This window comes from Cavia porcellus, unplaced genomic scaffold, assembly GCF_034190915.1.
Source record: "Cavia porcellus strain 051 isolate PalLab524CR breed Dunkin Hartley unplaced genomic scaffold, mCavPor4.1 scaffold_1, whole genome shotgun sequence".
Taxonomy (NCBI): Eukaryota; Metazoa; Chordata; class Mammalia; order Rodentia; family Caviidae; genus Cavia; species Cavia porcellus.
In genome coordinates, this window is record NW_026947484.1 from 31,822,416 (window position 1) to 31,845,032 (window position 22,617).

Consider the following 22,617-nt stretch of genomic DNA (forward strand, 5'->3'; position numbering starts at 1 on the left):
AACTATAAAAACTGTTTTCCCTTCCAGTTTGCTTTACTCTATACTGAAATTTAAATCCACTTTCTATCACTAATCGCCTATTTAATTGCAGTTAAGCAACTTCGTCCTGTGGGGCACCAAGATAGCTATAATGAGGAGAGCGTATAACAATGTTCTTTAACATTTCTTCCATTTCTTAAAACTTACTCTTTCTTTTTCCTATCTCCTTTATTTTCTCTTTTACCTTGGCTAGATTCTGCCAAAGTTCACAGAGGTAATCAAAAACTTGAGCATGTATTTCAGGATCCATAATAGCATTGACATCTCCTAAAATGCCTAGCATTCTTCGCCACATAACAGTAGCAACATCAGCATGCCATCCAGTGAGAGTACCCCCTGCCATCACACTGCAACATTCGGATGGAAATTCACTGATTTCTGTAAGAAAAAAATACAATACTGTCAGTAAGGTTTCAGAAAATTGACCACAGAAATCAAAAAGCCAACCTAAATTAATGTTAAGTATCTACAAAAGTGAATAAAGTGTGACTATATATGTTTTATTTTTTCTGAGATCAGAACCTCACCAGTTTGTAATTCCCTATTATGGCAATAATTATTTATTCGATAGTATTCTATCCAGATTTCCCTAAGGAGAAAATTATGCAACTACCACTGTGTAGATACTAGGTGACAAATTTGTGTTTGATTTAAACATCAATTTTATAAGCACTTGCGCTCACTATTATCTAATAGTTTCAAATTATATCGCATTGCATTATTTATAACTTCACATTGAAGCATCATAACAAAAGAAAATCTCAGGCTGAAAACAGTTCCTGTAAAGTCTTCACAAGCCTGTATCTCTGTGGTTAAAGCTTCCAAAGAAATATATGTATGTATTTCACAACCAAGCCAATTTTGCATTAAAAGAGGTATCAGGATGGCATCGAAAAGAAGTTTTATTAAAATGTAAACACAATAAAATATTTCTTTTAGTTATTAAAACTGGCCCAATTATAATAAATACAGGTAACCTCTCCTAGACTAATTTCTACCACTATATATTAAGTTATTTATAACCTTACTAAGGCCATACTTCTTCACCTATAAAAAGTGATTTAGTTAGATCCTGTTATAGGTCTTCCTCCAGGTTAAAAAATGAATCAATTATGCTACTCAGTGTATTTAATATATTACTTTATTCAATGTATAGAAAAAAAAAGCCCATCCAAAGAACTTTGGAAGCTAAATATTTTGTAAAACAAATCATGAGGCTCATGATTCTCCATATTTGATAATATCCCAAAGAGTAATTTACAGTAAGTTTATTCTTAGAATATGAACATCTTTTATTTGTAATGCTTAAGTTTTTTTGTTGAACATAAAGTAGGTAAGATAGCTAGGTATATTATGAAAAAGGTACTAAATAGTCTTTCTCCATTAAAAAAAAAAATAAGCTTCTGATATAAAGCCACTAAAAAGAAATGAAAACAATTAAGTCTAACTACTGCTGCAATGCCTGCATAGTTCACAGTACCTTTATAATACAGAAATGAATCAATTGATTTGTTTCTTATTCTTCCCAAAGTAAAGCTAACAAAATTTAAAGGATTAAAAGGCAAACAACACTACTGGGTGCTTGATTAAATACTGGACTAAATTGCTATGGTATAGCTATAAAGGACACTACCAAGGTAACTGAGAAAACATGCCTAGATGAAAATAATAGTAACATATTAATGTTCAGTATCATGAACAACACCACTACATTGTGGTTATACAGGAAATGAACATGTTTTTCTTTGCAAAGAATACTGAAGTATATTTGTAATTCTCTTTTAAATGGTTTAGGGGGGAAAATAAAACAGGACAGTTATTCATGTGTGCATGTGCCTATGTGTAGATACAGACATAAAGAAAAATATTAATAGCTGGTGAATTTATGTAAATAATTTATGAATATTCATTTTATTGCCTGTGTGTTATTTTATAAGTTTTTTCCCAAATAATGCAGGAAAACAGTAAAAAACAAAACTTGAAGACCAAATAAAGAAAGAACAAGTCAGAAGCCACAAACAAGGAAACTAGAGCCATGTAACTGAAATGTAACTTCATGAATAAGCCTCTTTTAAAAGACTCCAGAAGTTATACAGTTTTGTATTTCCTTCTTTGGTCAGAGAATAAACTAGCAATGAAAACTGGCTTTTTATGTCATTTATTGTATCATATCAACTACACAAAGTGTCTCTCTGATGCTTGTTACATCATGCAGGATTTAGCAAAAGTAACTTTTTTTAACTTGAGGTTTCTGAAGTTCCCCAAGTAATTTTAAAACATTTACTCAAAAATAAAAATATGGACTGCCATTTTAATTATATTTAGTTGCTATATCTACAAAATCAAAATCAATGAAAAATTATGATTTGATGAACTGTTTTCATTGGAAGCTCTATTAACAAGTAATAATACTATGTACTTTCTCCTCTGAGTCAGAAGGTTTTCCAATATATTAAGAACAAGTATAGCCAAATTATGTGTTTTCTATTTTGGGAAATAGCATACAGAGAAATCATTATACAACACAAAAATTAACACAATCACTAATTCTAAGACTGCAATTAACTATGATAAAATCTGAGCATAAAAATTTTTAAGAGGGAGAAAAAAAGTAGTAACGAATTTCCCAAACACTCAGAAAAGTTCAAGGATTTAAGATTCCCTAACACTAATGCTTTGAAAGGAAAACAGCAAATATTTAATTTCTAAATATTGCCTAGATCATCTGGTGTCTGAAGAACAGAGTGGTGGAGTTTCTCATCAAGTTGTAGATCCTTCTGTTCCATGTGATCTATATTCAGTGTAGAAGGGGAAGGAGTCTGTGACCTGGATCCCAGAGTGGAATGAACTGGGGAAGCACTTTCTGAACCTGTAAACAGAATTTCATAAAGTTACTATGAAGAGAACACTCAATATTCTATCCTAAAATATAATATTTAAGAACACCAAAGTCAATATGATGGTGAATGCCTATAACTCCAGAATTCTGGGAGGCTGAGATAGAAGGGCTGAAAGTTCAGGCCCAGCCTAGGCACCTTAATCTGACTCTATCTCAAAATTTTAAAAGGGCTGGGGATGTAGCAGAGTGCAAATGTCATGAGTTCAATTACCAGTACCACACACACACAAAATAGACTAAGAAGATCAAAAGATAGAATAGGTTATCAGCTGGCTAAGAGGTCAAGAGAATAATATTGTACAAACTCCTATATCTAGAGATTGAATATCTACCATGGGACTAGTATGAAATCAGAAAGGGACATATCAGGTAACAGGAACCATCTGTGAGAGTAAGACTATCTACTTCCCAGCTATAGAAACTCTGGTATTCATTGCCACTATACTTTACTTACTTCAAGCTCGAAGCAACTGTTGAGTCCCTGCTGATTTCTATGGGCCTGTCACTGCTAACTTGGTTCATGTAGTCCTCAGTCTTTTCTTGTCTCTACTTTTGCCTTTCAACCTAATCTCCAAGATATAGTAAAAATCTAAAAAATCCAATGTGATCATGTCACTTCCCCATTTAAAATCATTCAAGACTTCTCACTGGCCTCAGCATAAGCCCCAAACTTCTTAGTACTGTTTCAAACCTCTGCATCTTTCTTATCTCTCTCAATCTACCTGTAACTTTTATATTCTAGACATACAGGTACTTGTATTTATTAGAATGCATTATACTTTTGGCCTTTACTGTATGCTTTTCCTCCCACAGTGCCTAGATTAAGATAGAGACACATATCATGGGATAAATATGCAGCTGGAAGAGTTATAGAAAGGGTCTTTAAATCAGTGAAAAAATTTCGGAGGCATTTTATTCTTCCTACTTCAAAACTCCGCCCTTTTCAAGGTTCACTAATATCTCTAGACAGCCAAAACTTTCAGGGTTTTGATGATAATAAAATTTGTGTTTTCCAGGTGTGGTGGCACATGCCCTTAATCCCAGCACTCAGGTGACTAAAGCAGAGGATTGCTGCACATTTAAAACCAGCCTGGGATACAGTGGGATCTGGTCTCAAAAACCAAACCAAATCAAACCAAATAATCTATATTACACTAGAACATAAAATCTTACATTTTTCTTAATTCATCCCTTTTTAAGAAGTCACATATACTTGACACTTGCACAGTTTTGTAACCAATACTATAATTAAAATATAAGTTCCATTATCATAAAAAACTCTTTAGTGCCCATCTTCAGATTTCCTTGTCCCAAGTAAACGTTCATCTGCTTTGTCACTATAGTTTTATCTTCTCCGGAATTTCATGTATATAGTTATGGTAAGTTTTTTGTATATAATTTTTGAGAACTGGGTATGCTCCTACTTATATTAATATTTAATTCTTTCTCTTGCTGAACATTATTCCAGTGAGTATTCAATGAATATATTATACTTTGTATATCCACTCATCAGGTCATTGACATTTGTTTTCATTTTTAAAGATTTTTTTCTTTCTTTTATATTTTTGATGGTACCAGTGAAGGAAGCCAGAGTCTTTGTATTGAGTTACATCCTAACCCCCCACTCCATCTTTGTTTTGTTTTTAGTTTCAGAAAAGAGTCTTCCTAAGTTTTCTAAACTGCCCAGGTTGGGTTCAAACTTGTGATCTTCTGCTCCAGGTGTGTACCACCACACCTAGTATACTTTCAGTTTTTAGCTACTATGAATAAGCTGCCATAAACTTTCACATATACTGTCCATGGTATTTGTACAGGAATGGTGGCTGTACAGTTCTGCATTTCTGGCAGCAATACATGAAGACTTTTGATTGCTCCACATCCATTTTAATGCTTATTCTACTAAATGTTTTTGTTTATTTTTGTTTTTGAGACAGAGTCTCAGCACGAAGTGCAGGCTGACCTTGAATCCACCTTGATCCTCCTGCCTCAGCCTCCTGAGTGCTGGGATTACAGGCTGCTAAACATTGTTTTTGATTTTTGTTTTTGTGGTACAGGTGATTGATCTCATGACTTCATGCTTGCGAGGCAGGCACTTGTGCCATGCTAACTGTTTTTAATTTGAATTGTTTTAATATGTATGTAGAAACAGCTCACTATGGCTTTAATTTGAAGTCTCTGATTGCCAGTAATGTTGCGTAACTTCATTTACATTCTTAAAGAACAGTGACAAGGGCACAGGATATAGCTCAGTGGTAGAGTATAGCAAGTACAAGGTTCTAAGTTCAAGCCCCAGTATCACAAAAACAACCAAGCAAATACAGTGACAGTAAAAACTGTTTATTATAAAACAAGAAATTTCTTACTTTTCTTTGAGTAATTTAAACTCTATATTGATGGTACAGTGCATCTAAGCAAAGCAGCTCCTTTCACTCAAGCCCTATTATACAACTGGGCATATAAAGTTCTACACCCTGACAGAAGACAGGGCAGGATGTGAAAATACAAAGTTCCTGCTTATCTAGCATTCCCCTAGACCAATTTCATCCCTCTGAATTGGCTAAGGAAATGTCTAATTCCGAAATACAGTCCAGTTCCAGCTAACTACAACATGCATAAATCACTCCACTGCTACTTAATAGATAATTGCTTAGCAAGGAGCATTAAATTATAGCTGAAACCAGACTGAGTAGGGAATCATAAAATGGAATCATCAACATCTATGGTCTTGAGGATCTTGATGGTCTTCATGATGTGCTCAGAATTAGTTTGATCCCTGCACTAACCCTACAAATAACGTGACCACATTTAACATGATTGAATTTTTTCTCAGATTTGACTTGCTATATTCTAGTTGGGTTTGACCACTGGTAAAAATTTCTGAAAAATATAATTTTTTGGATAAATAATAAGATATTAGTATGTAACAAATAGGCCTGACATTAGACATTAATAAATACTATAATAAATATTTTGGCAAAATTACTTTTAAAAAGTAATTGTTTATTGGTACATTTCAGGTACACATAATGATTATATTCATCATAGAGAATTTGTATCCTATATGATTCATCATTCTTTTTTCCAGGGCTATATTTTTAAACTTTTAAATCTCAATTACTGCAAAAAATGCTCTCATTAATATATGTGCAATATTTTGTGATTATTAGTTCAAAGGACTCTCTGAAAGTTACATAGACTTACCAAGAAGTTACCTTATTTTAATAAGTTTTTATTCATCTTTAACAATGCAGAGGGAAAAAATACTTCATGCAATACAAATAATATTTAAGTAAGACTTCTTAAGAATGTAACTAGATTCTCTGAAAGTTTAAAAACTGAATTGAGGGAATATTTTCCCTCAAGTAACTTTACCAGTAACTGTTGCAACTTCAGCAGAGAAAGCCTGCTGATTAAGACTGTTTGTTTCAGAATCTATATGAAGTGTGGTTAGACTAGCCACTTCTTGCTCCTCAGCACTCTGAAGATGGCCAGAGCCTGACTCGACATCAGCAGAGGACGTAATTCCAGTGTCAGCTCCAAAGCCAAAGTCTACAGAAAGAAGAAATGTCAGTATGAGTCCCAGGTATAAAACAAACATATTTATATAAGATACAGCTAAATCCACAAAATAAGTAAACATTAACATTTCCTCTAAATCTATTTTTTTCCTCAGGCAACTGTAAACAATGTTAACATTTTGAAGATTATAATTAAAAACATGTTTTAAAGGTTTCCATAGTTTTATCAACAACAATAAGAAGAGACAGAGACATGTGAGATAGCACCACTGATTTCATCCATGTTTCCTGACAGCTGGTAATATACTTAGTGCTTACATATTTTTTTTTTTTTTGTCTTTTTTTCATTTTTATCGGTACCAGGAATCGAACTCACGACTGCCTGCTTACAAGGCAGGCGCTTATGCCGCTGAGCTAAACCCCCAGCCCTAGTGCTTACATATTTTATAGTTTCCAGTTCAGGAATACACAAAAAATGATGCAGTGAAAATAATATTTCCCTTAAATCAATCAATGTATGAGGGAAGGAAACATCTCCTAGCTCTTCACAAACTGGATTCCCAAGGTTTTCACTCTTTTTAAAATTTTGAGGCCTTTCATTAATTGCCAAGCATAAGAGAATTACTGCAGAATGATCATGTGGTCATGATAAAGTGCCAGGTAATACCATGGATGTAATTTTAACATGGAACAATTTTTTTTTTTTTTTTTGGTCTTTTTCCTTTTTATCCGTACTGGGGATTGAACTCATGACTGCCTGCTTGCAAGACAGGCGCTTATGCCGCTGAGCTAAATTCCCAGCCTGGAACAATTTATTTAAGAAAAGTTCTGAGTATTGCAGTATTCAACATAATTAATCAACGGTTCCCAAATATATGCATGAAACAATTGTAGACCGTCCTTTATTTTAGTACTAAATTCATAATAAATTATTTTCTTTTGAGCATTTTTTGATCCTAAAAATGTAATTTATTTTATGAAAAGGCAGTATTTCTTAGATGTGCTAATTTGGCAAAATACAATGGTCTCAACCACAAGTACTTTCCTAAAACTTCCTTTGGAATTTTACTGAAAAGTGAAATCAAATTATGTAGGAACCACTGTCTGAGTAACACTGGAGAGAAAGGTGATGGCTGCATAACTTCCAAGTTAGTCTTGAACAGACAATCAATATAAAACATGCTACTTAAATAGTAGGAGATACTTGCTGTCAAATTTTCGGCCATCATACTGGAAAGCACTGAAAGAATCCTCTGAGCTGATAAGATCACTGCTCCCCGCACTAGCAGGAGATGTCCATTCGGAGGGCACGCCTGGATCATCAATAGGGCGCATCTGGCTCTGCTTGTTTAGAATATCAGGGAGGTCTTTAGGAATTTCAAGGCTGCCTGGGCTACTTCCTCTTCTTGTCGTATTCTAAAAATTCAAGAAACATTTTACCAATTAAAAAAGAAGAGAGAATTTGAACTATGGAAAACAGTTATGGAGATTCCTAAAAAAAACCCCTAACAACAGAAATTACATTCAATCAGCTATTCCCCTTCTGAGTATCTTTTTGAAAGAGTAAAGATATCATAGTACAGTGATACATACATACTTAAGTTACAGCAGCACAATTCATAATAGCTAAATGTTGGAGGCAGTCTGTATGTCCATCAACAGATGAATGGATAAAAAAAATACAGCATTTGTATAAAATGGAGTACTACTCTGCTACAGGGACAGGAAAATGTATATTTTGGTTTTTGGCCTATTAGTCTGGCTGTTAATCTGTGTTTATGATAATTAACTTGATAAAGACTTATAAACTAAATAAATGAATCTGATCCTGGCAAAGAATTTTCTAAAGGGAGAAGAAAAAGGGAAAAAAAAAGAATTGAGATGTTATGTACGTGTACTAATTCTCCATGATGAATGTAATCATTACGTACTGCAAACATGTACTAATAAATACAAAATTTACAAAAATTGTTTTTCTATTTTTACTGAGCACCTGAAACCTTTAATTTTTAATATATCCATTATAAAAAGTAGTAGATTTAGGACACTTAATAGGAGGGGGTAAAAGACACTCACCAAACAATCTAAAGGTATGGGTTAGTACCTAAACCACGACTGTTCTGGTTAAAGACCAAAATAATGGATGTTGTTGGACCTGAGGTTCTAAACACTCATTAAGATCCATGCAATGACTAGAAGCTAAACAGTAGAAAGAACAAAATAAGTGGAAAAAAAGATGTAAACAGATCATAGAAGAGAAGGAAGTATGATTCCAAAGATGACTTTTTATAATAATTTCACAATCATTTCATCTATTCAAGAAAAAAACTACAACAAAAAAATATAAATAGACAACTTAAACCCCAACAGAAAACGACCAATTCTACATTTACTCTTCCCTAACAATTGAGCATCATTAGGAATAGAAAATAGCTATTTTATGTTATTTAAGTTTATTGTGTTACTTTATTTATGTTCCATGCATAATGATCACATTCATCACAGGGGAATTTGTACCTGTATAATATGTTGTACCTGTATATAATGTTTTCCCATTCCCTTCCCCAACCTTTAAGCCATTTACAAAATCTTTGTTTCCATTTTCCCCTTTCATTCCCTGACCAAATCCCTTTTCCCTTTCTTCCTTAAGCCTCCCCACTTTCTAGTTCCCCTTCTCATTTGAACATGAAATAGCTCTTATTTTTGTTTTGCCACAATCTTAATGTTCCAAATAAAGAAAACTTTAAAATCTGTTCCAAAGTCATCTGGGATGATTAAACAGTACAATATTTGTGCTATCAAAACCATGAGGTGACCTCTGCTGTTATCTTACTACTGAGGGCTCACAGCTGGTATGAAGGTGAGACCAAGCTGGGGATAACTAAGAAGGTACTGTGTGGCTCATATCTATTTGAGAAAACAGATACTGTGATCTTTCTTTGTTGAAAACTAGAAGCTTGTTTTAGGTTTCAAGTTTAAAATTATTATAAAATATAGTTTAAAAGATTTTAATTCAAAAAATTGGGAAAGACTGCTTTGAATAAAAATTTCCACCTGTATTGTATATTAAATATATATACACACAGAGGTATATATATATTTTTAGTTCTCTTAACCTTTCTCTCTATAACCAAGTAAAGTAAAAATACAACTTACCAAGGCATTACCACTTCGTAGTCGTTCAGCTATAAACTCATCCATCAAGTCAGGAACATTAGCACTGCTGCCGCCAATATCACTATTAAGAGGAGGCAGTTTGGGGCTCATGTCCTCTTTATTGACTAAAAGTAAATAAATAACTATATATAGTGAGGAAAAACAACTGCATTTTCTAAATATGAAGCCAAAAACAAATGAACAAAAAACAAAACCACACACAAAAACACATCCAAAACACAGTACCTATGCCATATCAATTATTCGCCAAACATGCATTTATGAATAATTTCCCTCCTTTTAGATTTAATTTTAAGAATTAGTAAATTGATGTTTACTTTATTTAACTAAGCAGATGTTAGTGAATCTTCAGTATGACCCTAAGTAGCAAGAAAGCTTATAGATAAGCACTAGTTGAAGTCAGGTTAATATTGCCTATAAAGAAACTGGTATATTGATCTGTCTTCCTGCTTGTATGCTTTCTTTTAGAGCTTTAAATATTTACAACTGCAAAAAATATTTGCAAGGAATATATCCCTTCCATCAGTAAAAGTCTCAGTGGGACACAAATGCATTTAAGTTTCCATATTATAAATTTAAAAATCTATGGTTTTGATACAATATTCTTTCCACTATAAAATCTAATTTTAAATAAGAAAACAGGTTTTCTTCACTGCAATATTTTATGTGATTAATTATAATTTACATTAAAAAGAAAATTAACTGTAAAACTTATAGAAGGCAGAACGTTGTCACTACTATGCTACTGAAAAACTAATTTCTCTACAATGAAAAGCAAATCAGCACTGTTTATATTCCTGATGAAGCATTTTAGATTAAAAATGTACACTGGTCAGAAGCCATTGTGAAATACCATTATCTTTATATTACTGGCCAGGCTTTGCTAAGCTGTCAAATACTGCCCTCAGGTGGCATTAATGGCTCAATGCAAGATGCATTTTACAGCATTTGTTAATCATGCTAACAAAACCATGTTAAAATAAATAAAATCAAAACCTACCTTACTGCTGAAAGGTAATTTTCCATATCTTTAAAGGTATTTTAACTTTGAATCAAAATAAAATTTACCATAATCTTGCTTTTTTCTGTAGTTATCCAGAGGTCCCATATTGAATTTATGATTAGCTATTGTGAAACTTTTATGCAAATTTAAAATCTCAGAAAAAGGAATGATAACTCTTTCAAGGATATGATTTGCATTCTATTTAAATGAATGCAACATCAGAAGTGTATAGCATGTTTGGAAATGGTTTAAATGAAAATTGACTACATTAATTGAAGATGATACAATTTCCTCTTTGAACATAGTTAACTATGTTGGTGCTATTTATAGGACCTTGATTTCTATTATGTTAGATGTTAAAGTAATTTTCTAACATGAAAAAAATGTAACACCAAATAGACAGGCAGTACAAACAAATAAACTCAATTATATATACATATAGCTAGTACCCTCTTAAATATAAACTGTAGGGGGCAGGAGAGACAGTGTAACAACTTGGTAAACTTCCAAGACTTGTATGGCACTCACAGAAAAAGGTGATTTAGGTAGCTTTTGAAAGCTCATTCAATTTTTCCAGTATCTTCTTTCCTAACTTGTTCAGCAGCAAAGAGGTTTAACTAAATGCCTTGTAAGGGAAATTAGTAATTTAAATAAACATTTTATGCTGGGAAAAATACAGCTGGGGAAAGGCGCATGCATAACCAAACAGAGAGAAAGCAGTGACCATCCCAAAGCTTTTTGATTGCTTATAGCTTGCTTCAGTTGCATTAAGCCAAACTGGTGCTGTCTTTCTCCTTTTGCGCTTTGCACACTGTTAGTGCTCACCTGCAGCTTTCCTTCCAAAATAGCCCATTACATGACTGTACAGATCCCTCAGTGGAGCCTCTGGTGGCATTCTGTTCTGCCTCTGTGGGGAAACATTTGCCTTCGGCTTCGAAAGAGCATGTACAACAGTTTTATAAACGCCACCCAGGGAGCCCTGCTGTAGTCCTGCCTCATGACTTGACCTGAGAGTACTATGACTATCTAACTGATTACTTGCAGTTCCTTCTTTTTGTAATAGGGCGGTGGGAATCTCTGTAGATTCCTTCACTGTTTTGCTACTAACTGATGCTGTGCTAATTGTATCAAGAGGCCTGTACACACCCGGTTTTACAAGCTCTGACCCACTAGTTGAGCTGGTATGGGTGTTGCTGGTGCTACTACTGTTACTACTGCTACTACTACTACTAAAGCCACTGAGCTTCCGCAGTCTCATCTTCCATGGCGCTTCTTTGTTTTCCAGAGGATTATAAAACTGAACAGATTCAGTAGATGGTCTAAAAGTAACATGAACACTATTTCGTTTTTTAGTAGCAATTTTCATGATTTTGGCCCTATGAGTTACTGTTTCAGACAAGCTCCTTTTAGTAGGAGAAAGCTTGCTAGTGTTTGAAACATGAGGCATTCTGCGGTTAACAGGTACTTTTAGCATAGTTTTCTTGGCATGCATTACATGTGGGACTGTGATTTTTTCATTAATTTGTACACCCTTAAGCTTTTCAACTAATGTGACATCTACACAGGCATCTAATTCTGTGGCTGTTTGTCTATACAAGTATTTCCTTTTTTCTTTATTACAAGGGCTATGTGAAGTAGGCTCTGATGACGATTTATCAATGTTTGGTTGCTTAGATTTTTCAGAAGTCTGTGGTCTCGTAAAACTGTCTGACTGACTAGGTACAATATTACTCATGAAAGCAGGTGCATTAGGTTCTTTCTGAAACTGTATGCTTTCAGGAGTCCCAATAAAAGACATGACATTTTTTGATTTAATTTCTTCATCTATATATTCTGACTTATCTAAGGATAATCTTTCATCCTTAGTTACTACAATAATCTCTTCCTGAGAAGCTGTATCTTTCCCTATTTCATTTTTACTATAATTTTCCTGGTTTTCCTTAAAATATTCTTTCAGGGAAGAAAGAAGATCATCATCTCCTTCAAGGTCAATGTACTGGATTTGTTCAAAAGCTGAATCTGCAAGTTCTACTGGACCTATTAAGTGGCAAAGATGGTCATATATGCTATCACCAACTTCCAGAGAAGACTCTCTACTATGAGAATCAGTGATGTGGCTTTCAGTGGATCTAGTTATTGAAGAAGCCTCTGTGGAACTCTGCAAGCTTGGTGCATGACGGGATGAACTGTCAATGACAGGAACTGCACCTTTGGCTCGTTCAACAGTGAATGGTTCCAAGATGTCAGAAGTACTGCTACTTCGAGGCAATGGCTGTTCCTCATTCAAAGCACCAAAAACTTCATTTCCAGTGTCTTCACTTTGTGAAAAATGTCTGACTCTAGTTGAGCGGGGATATATTTGAGCATCATCAATATCTGTGAAAGAGAAAAATTATATAGAGTAGAAACTATATGAATATAAAATATTAATTTTCACTGTAGCCTAAGCATATGCTTTAAAATAAAAAATTCTGAGTTTTTGTAAGTTTCATGAAAGAAAATCAATTAAAAAATATAAATCTATTTTTTAAAAAAGTGATGGGCACAAGCCAACATAGCATGTAGTGTCAATGAATTAGAAAACTACCAAAATACATTTTAAAATGTTAACATGCATCAGAACAGTGAGATGACAAAACATTTGGAAGTGCAGTTTAAGATAGAGCTGTGCCAATAAATCAAGCAATTCAAATTTGTTACTCAAGTTTTCCTACTTGAGTTCGAAGCATAAAAATAGATCTTAACACATAAAGTTGACCTAAATATTCCACTGCAAATTTATAAATTCCTGCTTCCAACCTGAGCAGACAAGAGGCATCACCTTTTCTTCACATTTTGCTCATCTGATTGGTCAAACTTTATAAGTGGAACTCTTTACTCTTTTCCTAGAATTTTCTTTGTCAAGAAACTATTATACTCAGGTGTTTTATTTTACTCTAGTATTAAAACATACTCACTACCATCAATTAAAGTCAATATACTATAAAAATTATTTTGCTTTTAAAAATTATTATTTAAAACTTCTAAGAAGATATTTTACTTGGCTATTATTGGTACTATCAAACTATCAAATTCTAATAGTTATCTATAGTTTCTTACAGCTTTTTTTAAGAACAGATTCTGGGGCCAAAATGGACATTTAGCAATCATCTAATATAACTCTCTGACAGATGAGAAAATTGAGCCCACCCACAAGAGATGAAATTACTTTCTCAGACTTTAGTCATAAGATCTGACAATCAGCATTAGTATTCTATGTCATTATAGTATGTCACATTAACTCATTTATGCCAAAGGCCACAATTTTTAAAATTTGTACATGAAATTCATGTATGTAACATAAAATTCAAGGAACAAGAATATGAAGACTAAAATTTTTATAAATGTCCCACTGTTTAATGCTATTCCAAAACTAGAACACTAGGCCTAGAAGGATTAAGTGTTCAGTACATGGTAAATCTCAAAAACACTAATAAAATTGAAAATTGAAAGATGGAATACTATTTAGCTGTTAAAATATACACATTTTCAAAGAATTATAGAGGTTAACTACAATGGCCAGGAATCTATCATGGTCTTTAGTTACTTAGGAGTAACAAAAGTTTCTTTCAGATACCAACAAAATACTGAAAACTGGACAAAGTATAAAAAAATCAGCTGTTGGGCCTGGGGATTTAGCTCAGCGGCATAAGCACCTGCCTTGCAAGCAGGCAGTCGTGAGTTCGATCCCCAGTACCGGAAAAAAAAAAAAAAATCAGCTGTTACTATTTACTAGTTTGTAATACAAAAGTAAAAATCATATAAGTGTAACTGAAAATATTGTTCATAATCAAAATTTTAGATTCAGAATAAAGCAGTGACTTATCCAAGATTACAAAACAATTTCTTATTGGTGCTAGGTCTTGAACTTAGGTTTGCTTACTCCAGACTCTGAGACCAAGTTCCTCATTGATTAAAGAGAATTAATATTCTAAGTATTTTCAGGACACATGCAATGGATGAAAGGAAAGGCTTGGCTATTTCATTAATATTATCCTCTTTATATGAAGCTGAAAAAAACTACTTTGATTTAGATTCAGATCAATGAAAGTTTCTATCATGCTAACACTCTTAGTACTTTCCTGAAGATTTATGTGTAAGTTTCCAACATAGGTCAAATATGTATCTCCTGAAGTTGTGTGGAGTATTTTATAATTCACTGGCCTTCTTTTTTATGCACTTCATTTAGAACTTTTTCTGAATGAAAAGCAAGTTTCCTTACAAACTTCACCTTTCTGTACTCATACTCACTGTTCCTGCAGCAGGTAACTAATGCATGTCTGTGCAGTTTGACAAACAGAAATATTTTGATTAGTTACACCTTCCATAACAGGTCATAAGAACTTCTGCTTTGACTATATTCAACATGCACTCCATGTTTTTTTCCATATAAAAGAATCAGCACAGGATAAATACAACATAATTTTACTACAAAACTTAAGGGTTTTATAGCGGGAATTTAATCCAAATTCAAAATCAAGAATTCAGAACATTAAATTTAATGAGACCAACAAACATGAACATTAAGAAAGAGAACAATATTAGTTTTAGTTTTTGGTTCTCACTATTAATAAGTTCATATTTTTTTCATTCTACAGAAACCAAGAAATATTACCGTTCCTTTTTTCTTCCCAAATATAGTCCTCTCTTTCAATTAGAAAACTTAACATTACTTCATCTTGTGTTTTCTTCCTAAAATTTTGTTACCACAAATGAGTATCTAAAATTGCTATGCAAGTTTAAGGGGGCAAGTGCTTTTTAAAAATGTAACTAGAAGTTGGGTGTGGTGATGCATGCCTGTAATCCTAGCACTTTGGAGGCTGAAGAAGGACTGCTGAAAGTTTTGAGGCCAGCCTGGCCTACAGAGTGAGTTCAAGACCAGGCTGAACTATATAGCAAGATCTTGTTTACATAATGAAAAAAAAGTATAACTAGACATTTTTCTACAGTAATATAGTGTTGGAGAATTTGAAACTGATACATACTTTTTTTTTGTACAGGGGATTGAACTCACAACTATATGCTTGCAAAGCAGGTGCTTATGCTGACGAGCTAAATTCCCATTCCCTGAGTATGTAGTTATAAAGTAAGCTTTAAATGGGCACATGATACTAAAGAAGTGGTGGGCACAAGACACACTAATTGTATAAAATCAAAGAAGAAAGTAACTATGGACAGGAAACTAATGCCAGCACTTGAATTGGTGTAACTGACTACAATATGCCTTATTTTAATTGGAAAATATACCTGACCTTTATTATGGAGAAGACTAAATGGCTGAACTATTTAGAGATTTTCTACATGACAAGCATTATTCTAGGCACTTCATATAGTCCTAAAAAGTCCTGTAAGGTGCTATTATCTTTATTTTATAGATGATAAAACTTTATAAATGATTTGCTCAAGATTACATGGCTATAAAGTGAAGGGCATTGATGTGAAATAGGGCAAAAAAAGTCCATACTATTAATCTTTTGAGTAATGTGTTGCATGTTTTATATTCATGAAATAATTCACTAATTTTTAAAAACAAAATTAATTGGTAAAATTAATTACATTATTACGAAACTACAAAGTGGCATAATGATTCATCTCTATAAAGATAAACATCCTAGAAGCCAAGACCTAGACAAAACAAATATTGGTGAACTGTACAGAGTAAAATCACTGAAAAACTTTGTATTGTATTGTTAGAAATGATGGCATTAGGAAATACCCTTCAAGACAATTAAATTATGCTGGTTGTATTTGAACCTGGAAAATACAAGTTATTTTAACTGAAATAGAAACCATTTAAATGGGTAGAACAAAAATGTCATTAACAAATAAGTGTTTGAACTCTAAAAAATGCTTCCTAAATAGCCTACAAATTTACAGAAATGTTACATTTTATCTCTTTGCATCTTTAGGATTAAAGTTTTGGAGATTATTTTTGTATTAACATTTTTTCCTGAATATTTTGCTTCAGTAACAGGTTTCCTTTGCTTGTTTGAAAGGTAAGCTGTGAATTAAAATGTAGTATGTAAGGAAAGTTGCTTTTTTTTTCCACTAGAATTTTTAAGTATCTTGAGGATTTTTGCTTTGCTCATCACAGTATCTATCTTGCAACTGTTTGAAAGACATCACACAGTAAGGCTTAGATAAAAATTGGTAGAAGAGATGCATTTTTAAAAATAAAAAATTAGTAGCTACTGATTGGTAAAAATCTAACTAGTTCCTCAAGGGGTTGAATAAAACATCAAGTTAAAATGCTTTCATATCAATGGAAAATTTAGAAATTTTTGAAATGATTTACATAACCAAGTACCCCAAATTCTTTTTACCAAAGTTAAATTCATTTCTTGGTCAAGCACAAATATTTATGGTCAGTAATATTTTCATGGCTCCTAAAGTTGCAAAATCATTTACATTTGTTTACATGGAAATTAGCACCATTTTCAAACAAGTTTTTTTCAGATAATCACTAGGCAATTTTATACATTTTGTCTATTTGGGCAACAATGGCAATATACCATCAAGATAAATACAGAGAATCTTTTAAAACTTTAAGTTTAATTAATTTGCATGCTTTAATTTAATGTAGGTAATTCTAAATAGTTATTTATGTTACTGAAATCACAAGCAAAGATTTAAAAGCAATAAACCAAGTTAAAATAAATAATTTAAATTTCAAGCCACCAAAATTTAGACCATTAAACTCTTTTCTATTTCTTCTGTTTTCATGACTTTTAAATCTGGAATGCAGTAAATGACCTACATGTTTGTATGTTAAGAAAATTACAGTATTTGGTTCATGCATACATTATATATTGCCATTTAAGTCAACTTCAAATTTTTCTATTTGTTTGAGATGGGGACTTGCTACATATTTCAGGCTAACCTTGAACTTGAAATAACAGTAATCTTCCTGTTCAACCTCCTGCTCATATATAGTTATATCATATAGCATTAGACAATGGAGACAGAATAAATCTGTTATTCTCTTTAAAATGTTCTACAAATAATGAAGACGGGGATGGCCAAACAATAAGAGTATAGCATTTTGAAATCTGAAAGTCCATTCTTAAAGAAGTATGCTTTTTAGACCAGGCATGATGGCACATGCCTATAATCTCAGCACTTGGGAGGCCGAGACAGGAGTCAGAGGCCAGCTTGGGCTACAATTGTGAGTTCAAGGCCATTCTGAATTACAAAGCAAAACTATTTCAAAAACCAACAATGAAAACAAAAAGAGTTATGTTTTTCAAAAGATAAGGGGGTGAGGAAGGAAAATTAAAAGGAGCTTGTTTTTTGCTGTAGTACTAAAAACTGAATCTAGGACTTCACACATGCTAAGCAAGAAAAAAACAAGCAATTAACCAGTTGTGCTGACTGAGTACCTAAGACTTGGTGATTTTTTTTTTTAACTAAACACTATTTTTACAAATGTTTATACTCATCTAACTCCTTTTTCTCCTATCCTTTCCTTCCATCTAATTTCTCAAGAAATAAATTTCAGGCCTTCAATTTGCCTCTAATACCATAGGGGCAGCAATAATAAATACAGTAATTCAGATTTCATCAATGTAAACTGGTATAAAGAAGTGTTGGAGACCACTATGAAGCAGTTCTGCGCAGGATTTAAAGTTAACTAACTGACTTTCTATGTTTATCTGTTGAGTCTTTCCTAGGCATAGGCCCCTTGCCTGGGATGGGAGCTGATTCATAGTAAGTGAATTACTGGTCCTGGCTGAGGCCTGTAGTGGCCTGAGGCCAGAGATACCTCAAAGGGACAAGGCCACAGCTGCAGGCACTTGGCTAAACATCAATTATGTAGATAGAGAATACAGCTGCAGGTATTATTCCTACAGTCTCCTACCATGTCCTCATGATGACAGTTCTACTAATTTGACACGATTCATTACTTGGAGACATCCTTGAAGTGACTCGTAAGGTGCTGCTCATTGTGTGCATTTTCTTCAGTTTCCCCACCCTGTTGTTAGACCTAATAAATAAAGTGGGCAGTCCAGGAAAATCCTTTCTTAGCCCTCGTTTCAAACTCAACTAAAAGGTTTTGACCCTCCTGGAGCCCTAAAGTCATATAACTTGTCTCTATTTAAATCTCCTCAGGAATACTCGTTTGGGAGATCCGGGATCTAGGTAAGGACCTAATAAAGAAGTACTGTCCAACTGTCATAGTGCTAATTTTTAAAATAAGAAGGATTTTCCAAATTTGTCCTCTTTGAAACTTTACTGCTATTGGCTATTAATATGTGCACTTAGGAGCTCTTTGCGTAAACAAGTTTGACAAATACTGGGTTTTACAATTTGTTTTAGTATTTTTAAACAGAACTTCTGGGGAGCATAAATGTATTGCTGAACATCATGAAGCTTTTCCTCTCTGAACTTTTTGCATCTTCTAACAAAGTTCTGAGAATTTTTGTATCATCTTGGAAAACGATAACTTAAATCAATTTCTAGGAACAGGAGAATTTTTGTTGCTATTGTAAAATGGTATGCATCCTCTTTTTCATTCTTGAGATAAAAATATTTTAATTCAATCACATCTACTTATGCTTTTATATTTTATATTTCACATATATAAAAACTGAAGGCAGGCTGGGAGTTTAGCTCAGCGGGATAAGTGCCTATCTTGCAAGCAGGAGGTCATGAGTTCAATATCCAGTACCAAAAAAACCTGGAGGCTATGTCATTTAAATTACGAATAAATTAGCCTCAGTTTACAAGTATGTATCTTTTCTTGTATTCTCTCCTATATGATCCGTGTTTTTAGAATGAATATTTATAATTTTCATGAACAAATATGAAGATTGTTTTTAGTAACTGGTGTCTCAACACTGCCTAAATGTTTACATTACAGAAGACATTTTATCTCAAACGAGAAAATGAAAAAAAGTACCATTAAAAAATTCCTTTTAAACATTCTTTATATACATTCAAATCATAAGATCTTTTAAAGAGATAATTTTTCTGAACTATGACTCAGCAGCAAGAGTTCTGAAGTAAGAACTTGTGTGGGCTAAGTTACTACTTTGGAACATTTTAAAGGGAATAACCTTTTTTTTTGTCTTTTTCATTTTTATCAGTACCAGGGATTGAACTCACGACTGCCTGCTTGCAAGGCAAGCGCTTATGCCACTGAGCTAAATCCCCAGCCCAGGGAATAACCTTATCTTTTAGTTTTTAAAAAAATACGTTGCAAAACAAAAATTCTGTAAGGTCCTGAAGACTCTGAGAAAAAAAAAATGTTTTAACAATTTCTTAAGATATGAGAATATGTGATCCAACAAACTTTTAAGAATGAGAGGGCTGTATTAAATACTTTAAGTATATTTTAAAGCTTAGAACAGCTTGGGGTAGTAATGTACACCTGTAATCCCAGCAATCAGGAGGCTGAGAAAGGAGGATTACCAGGAGTTCAAAGGCCAGCATAGGCTATGTAGCGAGTTCAAGACCAGCATGGATTACATACTGAGACCCTGTCTCAATCAGTCAATTAATAAATCAATGAAGAAAAAAAAATTGTGTCTAGTTCATAATCTGTATGTAGTTTGTTGTAAGACAGAAGTATTATTTTACTTGCCAAAATAACTGAAATAAGTTTTATAAGCAACTAACACCTGTGCTATTCACATAGAAAAGTACAAAATACTTAAAACAGAGCACTGAAAAGACAAAATATTCAAATTCTTTACTTATAGCTAAGCACTGCTTATAGCAAAACTGTGTCATTTTTTGCATCAAAATTTATATTACCTATCTATTTATTTTCTACTCTTCCGACTTGTTTGCACGGATAGCCTAAAAGATTCAGTCTATCTAACTGTTCTGGTATAAAGTCTGTTCATTCATGCATCAAACATTTATTGAACATCCAGAGTTGAAGCCAAATTTTCATTTTATTATTTTCACTAAACTACAAAATCAGCTAAAAATTTCATTATAAACTATTTGTAGTTAACTGCATTATCATTTTAAAATAACACTTCAACAGCTCTCAAGCATCACAAAATCCACTGTTTTTAGTCACTATATTCTGAATTAGAAAATATATTCAATAATTAAATGCTTATTGTCTCATTTTGAGAAATGCCAATACCAACACAAGACACATAGATTTCTGTACCTACCTGTTCTAACTTTAAATTTATGTTACCCCAGTTGGTTTGGAACAACCCTGTCCTAAGTAAGATTAAGGATGGTAGAAGATACATCATCTGAAATATTAATAAAAATGAATCTTCCCGTTTAGTTCTTTCAGTACATTCAGGTACTGAAAGGTATGAAGATTGGAAAAAAAATCAAAACAACAAAAAACCCAGTTACCTCACCAAAAGTGACAATGTCAAGGAAACATTCCTAAGAATAATTGTACTTACTTGTATTTAAGAATGTACAAGTATCTTTGAACTAGCATATTTTGCATAGTAATTGAACTCAACACAAGTTTGCTTCTGTCCAAAAGACTAAACACTCTATGACTTTATTTGCACAAAAATTTTTTGAAAAGACAAAACTAATCTATGAGCTGGGGATTTAGCTCAGTGGCATAAGTGCCTGTCTGGTAAGCACAAGGTCGTGAGTTCAATCCCCAGTACCAAAAAACCCCCCCAGAAACTAATTTATGGCAACAAAAATGAAAAAGCAGTTGTATATGGAAGAGTACAGTGCAAAATGGAAAATTTCCATATTTTCTTTGGGATGTTGGTAATTTAGTGGTGTGTGCAATTCTCAAAATTACTGAATACAAGATCTGTGCATTTTATTATATGCTAAGCCTTAATGATAACAATAATAATAAAAAGTCAGTTATTCCAGTAGTGGAGATTAAGGATCCAAGGCAGCATTGAAAGCTAAGCAGGTACTGAAGCTTCCTGAACTTTAGGCTTCTAAGAATAGTTCTAAAATGAGGAAGTCCTTAGAATTCTACATACATTTATTAAATCTAAAAAAAAAAAAAATATATACTTATTCCCAAGCAATTTTCATATTGTGTTATTCTCAATGATTTACTGACCTTATTTAGTATCATTATGACAGATGATGAAAAAGCAATTGTTCAAGTTTTATAATATTAGTATCAGAACAATGGGGAATTTAAAGTCAAGGCTTTAATTACCTTTTAAGCCACTTCTTATAAGAAATCTATGGTATAAATATACACCATATACAGAAAAATATACAGAAAAAAATTAAACATAATATTGGACATTGGCACAGCACTAAACTTAGCACTTCCAGAATGAACTGCAAGGGCAGCATTAGAGTTCAAATAACTCAAAATGTTGATTTCTCAATCATTTCCCGGTTACCCACGCCTCCCCCAAAGAAATTAACTTTGAAGAGTTTATTTGACTAAGCAAATCTGAAAGCAGAGGATTAAAAAGTGAAAGGTGGTGCAGAAATTAGCAGAGGTGGCACTACCTGAAAGCTCATCAGAAAGGGGAGTGAGAACAATATCAGGCAAGAAGGGTTTGGAAGTATGGATCAGAACAGGAGCACTTTTAGCACTGCGTATATAGGCCGATGGCAGAGCACATTCACCAATGGATCGGCTTCTCATGGCTTTAAAAAAGGAAAAGAAAGAAGTGGGGAAGGAAAAAGAAGAGTGACTATAATGAAAGGCTTGTGTCACAGAAAAAGCAGCAACAGAGAAAACTAAAAGATACAAAGGAAGGAAATTTTAAATTAAAACATTTCAGCACGGCAAATACTGGCAAGCTGTAAGAAAAGAAATCAGAGCACACATACATTTTGAATGTAAATTTTTTGGTGTAAAGCAGAAAAATGCTTTTTAATATTAGCAATCACAAAGGAACAGCATTAAAAACAGTACACACTTCAGCATTATGTTCTCAAAACCAAGAATATTTGTTGAATGCAAACATTGAAATAAACTCAATATTATTAGTTCAAAGAAATTTTTGATACCATATTTGGCT

At 33.1% G+C, this 22,617-nt stretch overlaps 1 protein-coding gene across 7 annotated transcripts in view; it reads right to left on the reverse strand.

The window, feature by feature from the left end:
- Positions 1–22,617, reverse strand: part of Ralgapa1 (Ral GTPase activating protein catalytic subunit alpha 1) — a 240,660-nt gene that overhangs the window by 118,036 nt on the left and 100,007 nt on the right. For 4 of the 7 annotated variants that reach the window (XM_013154645.3, XM_013154647.3, XM_063246662.1 and 1 more), the window contains exons 17-23: positions 22,100–22,240; positions 11,462–13,012; positions 9,613–9,737; positions 7,665–7,872; positions 6,311–6,487; positions 2,756–2,908; positions 224–417 (exon numbers count right to left, since the gene is read on the reverse strand). In XM_013154645.3, the coding sequence (XP_013010099.2) occupies positions 224–417; positions 2,756–2,908; positions 6,311–6,487; positions 7,665–7,872; positions 9,613–9,737; positions 11,462–13,012; positions 22,100–22,240 (2,549 nt within the window). The remainder of the gene's footprint in view (positions 1–223; positions 418–2,755; positions 2,909–6,310; positions 6,488–7,664; positions 7,873–9,612; positions 9,738–11,461; positions 13,013–22,099; positions 22,241–22,617) is intronic. The other 3 variants (XM_063246664.1, XM_063246661.1, XM_003471887.5) reach the window with 3 other exon arrangements.